Source organism: Rhinichthys klamathensis, unplaced genomic scaffold (assembly GCF_029890125.1).
Source record: "Rhinichthys klamathensis goyatoka isolate OS25496 unplaced genomic scaffold, OSU_Roscu_1.1 h1tg000466l_1, whole genome shotgun sequence".
NCBI lineage: Eukaryota > Metazoa > Chordata > Actinopteri > Cypriniformes > Leuciscidae > Rhinichthys > Rhinichthys klamathensis.
In genome coordinates, this window is record NW_026606955.1 from 722,848 (window position 1) to 731,472 (window position 8,625).

The following is an 8,625-nucleotide window of genomic DNA, read 5'->3' on the forward strand; positions in this document are numbered from 1 at the left end:
GTTTCCAGGTATGTTCGGGGATGCTCAGTCTGTGCCATTACCAACACCCCCAGAAGACTCCCGGAGGGCAAGCTCGTGCCACTTCCTATCCCACAACGACCGTGGTCCCACCTTGGAATTGATTTCATGACGGACCTTCCCAGATCCAGTAACCACACTTGTGTCCTCATCGTTGTGGATCGCTTTTCGAAGGCCTAGAGCCGGTTCCTTCCCTGGGCGGAGTACCCCCAGAATTCCCTTCGGCAATCCACAACTGGGCTCACCCCATTTCAGTGTGTCCTGGGTTATCAACCTCGACTCTTCCCTTGGTCGGGTGAGCCCTCTGAGGTTCCAGCTGTCGATTACTGGTTCCATCAGAGCGAGAGGGTATGGGACTCGGCTCACGTGCACCTCCAGCAGGCAGTGCAGAGGCACAAGGACCAAGCGGATCGTCGTCGTGTTGAACCTCAGCAGTACCAGCCTGGACAAAAGGTGTGGCTTTCGACCAGGGACATCCGCCTCCGCCTGCCCTGCCATAAGCTGAGTCCTCGATACATCGGTCTTTTCACCGTGCAGAGGCAGCTGAACGAAGTCACCTACAGGCTTGACCTTCCTCCACAATACAGGATTTCACCATCTTTTCATGTGTCACTGTTGAAGCCCTTCATTGAACCTGTCACTTCTCCTCCCACAGAAACCGTCCCAGAGGACGTACCTCCTCCTCCGGTTCCAGTCGAGCAAGAGCCCATCTACCGAGTCCGCACCCTCATGGACTCACGGCGACGAGGTCCTCGGCTGGAATATCTGGTTGACTGGGAGGATTATGGTCCAGAGGAACGGTCGTGGGTTCCTTGCGATTATATCCTGGATCCAGATTTCCTCACTCAGTTTCACGTCGATCATCCTGATCGCCCCGCTCCCAGGGGTCGTGGTAGACCTCGTCGCCGTCTTCGTCCCTCGTCTCAGGCGTCGAGAGCCGCCTCGGCGGAGGGGGGTACTGTCAGGATTCCACCAGCTTCACTCACTCCTCCCACTCATTCACAGTCCCCTGAGTTTTAATCACCATCACCTGCACCTCATCAGTTCACCTCCCTTGGATTCAACTCCTCTTCACACACTCATTGTCTGGTCTCGTCTCTACATGACACTATAGACTATCAACAGACTATCAAGTTACTTACCTGCAACTTACCCGCTACCACCTACCTGAGTTCCATCCATCGATCACCTGCTAACCTTCACACGGAAGTTCAGTCTCCAGTCATCAGCCTGTTCCCAGTGACTCTCCATCTGCATCTGTAAACAAAGACTCTGGTTATTCTTCAGCTAAGTTCCATCCTGAATATCGTCTGCTTGCATACTCACCATATCTCTGTCTGGATCTGCAACCTGTAAAGAAACACTATTTCACTTACCACCTGTCTGACTCCTGTTCCATCTGTGATACATCACTGCCACTTTTTTTCTTTTTTCTTTTTTTTTACAACCTTTTAAGTTGAGAAAATCTGATTACATATGAAGAGTTCAGATGCAAAAGCCTCTATCTGAAATTTTCTTCAAGAATTATCATTTTTATCAAGGTAGTATATTTAAGTTCAGTAATTTCACTTAAATGACAATTAATAGGTCATTTTAATTAAGTGAAATTACTGAACTTAAATATACAAGCTTGATAAAAATGATCATTCTAGAAGAAAATTTCAGATGGCACTTAGAGGCTTTTGCATCTGAACTCTTCATATACAGATCTCTGTCTTATGTATAAAATCAAACATGGACTGGCTCCTCCTGTATTGAACCAGTTTGTAAACATAGCACCAACTGGTTGCAGATTAGCAAGAAGTGCAGTAAGAGGTGACTGTACAGTCCCGTTAAGAAAAAGTGCATTCAGTCAAACGGCTTTTTCAGTTAGGGCTGCTTGTGAGTGGAACTCCATCCCAACTCACATTATAAATTTGAATACTTATGCCTCTTTTACACTTAAAGAAGTGGTTAATAGAAAGTCAACATTGGCAACATTAATGTTACACACTAAATCCTGCTGCCGTCTTGTCTCTTCTGTTCTACCAGTTCGAGATTTTTATGCTATGGATATACTGTTTGTTTAGTTGGGTATTGATTGAATGATTAAATAGGCTAAACTTGTTACGAAGCATAGGAGTCATTCAGATCCAAGTGCAGCTTGTCTTTATTAACCAGAGTAGTCACCAGGCAAGGGTCATACACCAGCAAACTCAACAGAGAAGATCAGGCAAAATCGTGGTCAATAAACAGGCAGGATATCAGGGCAGGCAGCAAACAAACAGGATACAGGAACCAGGCAGAAGATCAGGAACAGGCAGGTAAACACATGGAAAAACGCTTAGAAATGTTCACAGTAGCAAAACAAGACTTAGCCCAGAGTGTTGTGTGAGTGTGGCTTAAATAGTGTTTGAACATGAGGTGCAGGTGTGTGTGTAATCAGCGCAGTGCAGGTGTATGGTATAATCAGTCCAGGGAGATGCATGATGGGAAATTGAGTCCGTAATCACCAAGGGAGTGCGTGGCTAATTGTGACAAAACTAGATGTATTATGTATACCATAATAATGTATTTTGGAGAATGTTTGTATTATGTATGCATCATGTATATTTTATTTATTTTTTATTTTTAGGATGACCATTTTACCACCAGTCTAGGGACTGCTGATGTAAAATAGCATTTGGTTAATTCTGGCACATTGCACATTTATTTATTATTGATGTGCATTGTCCCTGTCAAATAAACCTGGAAATAAATAAATAGGTAAAGTACACTGACATTTTTAAAAATTCACATTCAAGTTCAGTTTTAATACAATGAGAACTGGGTTATTTTTCAGTTTGTTCACTGTTGGCTGAAATAAGTTTAAATTTGGTTCTTGTATTGAGAGAGAATAACTGTGAACACTCTTATTACTCTTATTAGCAATTACTCTTATTATCCTCGTTCACTCGGGTGCCAAAGTCGCACAGGTTCCTCACACCGGCTGTTCATATTATGTGGGCCCACGATCACAAACTCATAAATTTTGGGTCACTAAACAGAGGTTATTGGCTATACCTTAGGCTTAGACGGTTGCATTCACGCTTACTCTATCTAAGATATTTTTGTATAGCCCCCTTGGTTGTATACACTTGAATTAAAGAAACGTTTTCTTTAGACAGAGGTCATGACCACTACTACAGATATAAGCCGACCAATATTACTTCTCTGATAGTAGCTTTGGTTTGGTCATACCATAGTTTCCCACGTACATTTAACTAGAGTAACATTACATTAAACAGAGGTAAGACTCACCCTATTTAGGTTGGTCGAGCAACATTTTTCTGTCCTAAACGGAAATTCCCTTTTTGTCTTTACATTCCAAGTACACTTGAATTAGTGCCAAATATTAGCCGGAACTCTAAAATCGCAGTTGGTGTGCCCCATGCTCCACTCAAACCTGGACTCTAGTCCTTCACTAATCTGACGCAGATTTGCGATAACAATGGATACAACGTAGTCTATTAAAATGTTAATAATTTCAAAGTCAGAATAAGTCCAAACGTAACAATTTAGTATGTCAGGTAAATGTATCATGCCAATTACATAATCAGTTTAGAGATAATAAATACAAAACATCAAATGCTCTGGAATAAAGAGAAAATATGCGAACCTGACATTAGAAAATACATGATGCTGAGTGTCTTGAGCACACTCTTTGAGCTACAAATCGTGCCCTGAACTAGTGATGTGACATCTGAAGCGAGGCTCCGGAGCTTGTGTCGAGCAAAAAGGGGCGTTCCAGATGAAGCCCCGATTCGAGGCTTGTGTCGTTTCCGTGAAAATCACGTGACGATAACAAACGAGGCCTCGGATTGTGTTGAATACGTCATTGCTTCATTCTGAGTATCGCTTCCGGATAAAAGTGGTTCGAAACCTCGCGCCTCTCGTGGGTTTTGCAGTAGGCGTTTGCATTGGTGTTGAAGTGTTGGTTGTACGAAGTAGTGAGTAGCGAGTTGTAGCGAGTTTGTAGTAGCATAGTTATCATTATATATCATAGCCTGTATTATATATTATATTACATTATACTTAGTTTAGTAGATTATTAGATTATTAGAGTAAAGTATACATAGTTCAGTAGATTATTAGAGTAAATTAGCCTATATCTAGTTCTAGTTGCTATATATATATACATATATTGGTAGTAGTGTTATTATTGTATATATATATATATATATAATATATATATATATATATATATATATATATTATTGCTATTATTATTATTCTAAGACTAGACTGTAGGGAAAGCCTTAGAGTGCAAACGTTAAAGGCAAACCTAGAGCCCTTACAATGGAGCCAGCAAGAAAGAGGAGAACTTCTCCTGTCTGGGAGCATTTTGAATTGATTGCTCATAACAAGGTTTGTATACATTTATATAATTTATTATCATAACATCACATAATCCTCACCATATCGCTGTATAATCACAATGTGTATTATCTGCATGTTGAAGGTGAAATGTTTGCTGTGCCATAAAGAGCTGACTTACAGCAACAACACCTCTTCAATGCTTAGGCATTATCGTGCAATGCATGAGGATGCACAACCTGCTGCAAACAGACCAGCCACTAGTCAAAGTAATATTTAATCTTAATTTTTTTATTATGTAAATAATGTGTTAGGCTCCTACAATACACCAGCATTGTACTGTGTTATAGATTACAGAAAGAAAATGGTGGATGAGGCTTTGGTCAACATGGTCATCAAAGACTCCCAACCCTTTTCTGTTGTGGATGACGTGGGGTTTAGGGAGCTTGTGCATGTGCTGGATCCATCCTATGTTCTCCCAACAAGAAAGGTATGTATGTGAATAGACTAAAGTAGTTTATTGTTATAAAGTCAGAATGAATAGTAACAATTAATATTTTCATTCTCAGGCTTTGAAGTCCATGGTTGACACCCGGTATGAGGAGGCTAAGGAGAAGGCCAAAGAAAAATTGGACAATGTTGTTGCTGTTAGCCTTACGTCCGACATGTGGACGTCCATCAACATGGAGGCTTACCTGGCTGTGACTTGTCATTTTATTGATGCCAATGACCAGCTTGGGACAATCTTGCTTGGGGTGCAACATTTCCCAAACACCCATACGGCAGACAACTTGGCTATTGCCCATACCATGGCCATGGAGGAGTGGGGCATAAAGGATAAGGTGAGGTGCCTTGTCACGGATGCTGCTGCCAATATGATTGCCTGTGTGAGGGCATTGAATATTAGGCATGCGATATGCATTGCACATGCATTGAATTTAATTGTCAAGAAGTCTTTCGATGATGTGCCAGGCTTAAATGAGCTTCGCACCAAATGTAGGAAGCTTGTAACCTACTTCAGGACCAGCACAACAGGAAAAGAAAGACTGGCCCAAGTGCAGGTGCAGATGGGGAGGCCTGCTCTGAAAATGATTATTGAGGTGGACACTAGATGGAACAGCACTTACAGCATGCTGGAAAGGCTCTATGACCTGAGAGAGCCAGTGGGGGCAGCTCTAGCCTCTTTGAGGACAGATGTAAGCCCTCCTACTTCATTGGAGTATGAAACAATGAAGGATGCTCTCGACCTACTGGCCCCATTCCACCAGGCCACAGTAGAGCTTTCTGCAGAAAAAAGAGTGTCTGCTTCAAAGGTTATTCCCCTAATGAAGATGCTGAACCACACAATAGTAAGAAAATCCGAGGGCTTAACATCAAATATGGCAAGGCAGCTGGCTGACAACCTTGTCCGTCGCGTCAGAGAGCATGCGTTACAAATGGAATCCATTAGTGTGATGACGATGCCTACATTGCTGGACCCTAGGTTAAAAAAACTAGGGTTCCTAAGTCCAGGGAAGCTCCAAGAAGCCATTACAAGACTAAAGTCAGAATGTGCCAATGTTATCAGAAATTCTGAAACAACACCCCCAGCTCAAGTACCTGCCTCACAAGCTGGGCCATCTACAACCTGTGGTAAGTAGTCTATGTCTTATGTGAATTTTCACATTTGTAATGTCATGTAATGTGAACCATTGAGAAGTGAGTGTTTTCCCTTGTATAATTATAGGTGACCTTTGGCATCTACTGGACAGCACAGTGGATAACAGCAGACGGAGCTCCAGTGTGACCGCAGATGCTACTATTGAGGTGGACCGTTATTTGTCAGAGACAAATCTGGCAAGGACTGAGGATCCGCTGGGTTATTGGAACAAACAGAAGCTCCAACATCCCAATTTATATAAGCTGGCACTTACGTTCTTATGTTGTCCGGCATCATCGGTGCCCTGTGAAAGGGTGTTTTCTAAGGCTGGAGAGGTGGTTTCCAAAAAGAGAAACCGCCTCAATCCAAATACTGTAAAAAAACTTTTGTTTTTAAATAAAAATCAGTAAAAATGTTCCCATCCCTGTTGCAGTTTGCTGTTCCACTCCCAGTTCCATAAGCACTACATAATTGTACTCCCAGTTCCATAATCACTACACTATTGCACTCAGTCAGCACTGCACTCAGTGATTTCTTGACACTCATTTGGGGCATTCACTGTCATCACTAACCCAAAGAACTACTGAATACAAAGTTATGTGTGTGTGAGTTGTGTGTGCATAGGTAAACACAAGCAGAGTAAAAAACTTTATTTAATACACAGGCAATAGAAAAAGGGTGTGCCCACACCATGACAATTTGGTTGCTCAGGATGAATAGATTTGTGTGCGATACATTGCTTTGCACAGCAGGTGTCACTAGGGAGCACACTGTTTCATGAGGCTTCAGGTAAACGAACCTTTTGGTGAACCAATGGGCTGGAAAGCCTCAGTGGTTCAGGAAGCCTCATTTGGCCATCACTACCCTGAACCCTCTTCAGCATATCCCTAAATACTCAGAACAAGGCAGAAACCTATTTTCAAATGTAAATGTCACAGTCTTCGTCTGCACCAGTCTGTCCTTGTCTCTTCACTACACTTCCTAGAATCCTCCTTGTCTCCACACCTGAACTCACTCCCTCACTTACCAGCCTGTTCCTCGTTATCATCATCTGTGTCACCTGTCTTCACATCATTATTGTTCATTTGTCTCTGTATTTAGTTAGCCTCGGTTCATTCAGTCTTTGTTGATTGTTCTTGTTATCAATGTGAATGTTAGCACATGTTGAGTGTATGCTGTGTTTCTCGTGGATCTTCAACCTGTCTATCTGCCTGTACCATTTTGTTTCATTTTTATTAAGTAAACGTTTGTATTGGACTTCAGCCTATTGATTCATCCTTCAACCAGCACCTCAACCTGACGGTAAACATGGATTTGCATTACTCACAGTCGCCCCAGACTTACTGGGGACAGAAGTTGCTTTACATGGGGGCACACCCACAGCAGTTAACAAGATATCTCTAAACTCTCCACACCTTATTACCTTTTTGGTTTGCTTCTGTGGGAATGAGACCTTTGTTCCAGTCGCACTGAGACATTTCAAATGATAACAAACATGTATAATACTGTATGATAATTGTACATATTAAACCAAATAGATTTTTGGATGAATTCAGGTATAGGGATGGGTGAAGAATCATATGTAGATTGGGTGGTGATCAACTCAAGTGTGATTGTGTCTCGAATGGGGATGGTAACATAGCAAGAGTTCAAATTTGAATTTCCTTTGTTTTCTCAGAGAGTAGCCCTCTCTTCCAGTTTCTCCAGACTTACTTTCTTTTGTTCTTTTAGCCTTGATATCTTAGCTGCAATATGAAATGTTCAAATCACAGGAAATGTTTAGCCCTACTGGATACGGTAAAATGGATAAGTGAGAGGGCCGGTGGAAAGCTTGCTTTTGACCTTTTTTCAATGTAGGTCCACTGCATGTCACTATCTCCACTCAACATAAACCAATGTAAACCACCAACTCCCTGACTAAAAGCCTTTACAAACTCATCCAATCAATTGTTACGCTGTTCAGAAAACCATTTGAGAATCGTCTCGTTCTGCTTTTGCTGCCAAAGACTTTTCAAGGAGCTTCAGCGCTTAGCCACTTCAGTGGGCAGAGTAGAGTAAGACAGGGGATAATACTGCAGATATCATATCTTGAGAATATCCAGAGCAGCCCCCTTGGTTGTATACACTTGAATTAAAGAAACGTTTTCTTTAGACAGAGGTCATGACCACTACTACAGATATAAGCCGACAAATATTACTTCTCTGATAGTAGCTTTGGTTTGGTCATGCCATGGTTTCCCACGCACATTTAACTAGAGTAACATGAGACCTGTTTCACACACTCATGAAACAGGCTGTCAGAAGGTAATATGGTTCGTTTTTCAAACCTCAGCATTTTTCCTGTGAAATACATTTACACACTGGAATAATTGCATCCTATATGTGCACGTAAAGTTGGCAGATTGTTAGGAGCAAGTGGGATCTGTTTTATCTCCTGAACAGATTTTTGTAAATTCAACAAGGCATGAATTCAACAATGTGCTGAAACATTCCTTGGAGATTTTCATGGAGTTATTGTCAATTGTTGGCCACATATGCGACATGCCTTCATCCACTTTTCACCTCACTCAATAGTATCCAGCTGCAGACCCGCAGCACCACCACTTTCAGAACCCCAGCGCCAGAACCGGAAG

The 8,625-nt window shown here is 42.0% G+C and overlaps 1 protein-coding gene across 1 annotated transcript; it reads left to right on the forward strand.

Moving 5' to 3' along the window:
• Positions 1–4,295: 4,295 nt before the first annotated feature.
• Positions 4,296–6,409, forward strand: LOC130071897 (E3 SUMO-protein ligase ZBED1-like). The gene is made up of 2 exons (XM_056236807.1): positions 4,296–5,985; positions 6,080–6,409. The coding sequence occupies exons 1-2, from the start codon at positions 4,935–4,937 to the stop codon at positions 6,400–6,402; spliced, it is 1,374 nt and encodes a 457-aa protein (XP_056092782.1). The 5' UTR covers positions 4,296–4,934; the 3' UTR covers positions 6,403–6,409.
• The last annotated feature ends 2,216 nt before the right edge of the window (positions 6,410–8,625 follow it).

What these genes read in the sequence shown, in the direction of transcription:
- LOC130071897 (XM_056236807.1), top strand. Translation starts at nt 4,935, where the DNA reads ATGGTTGACACCCGGTATGAGGAGGCTAAGGAGAAGGCCAAAGAAAAA. An exon ending in TGGGCCATCTACAACCTGTG is followed by an intron (nt 5,986 to 6,079) that starts GTAAGTAGTCTA and finishes GTATAATTATAG; the next exon opens with GTGACCTTTGGCATCTACTG.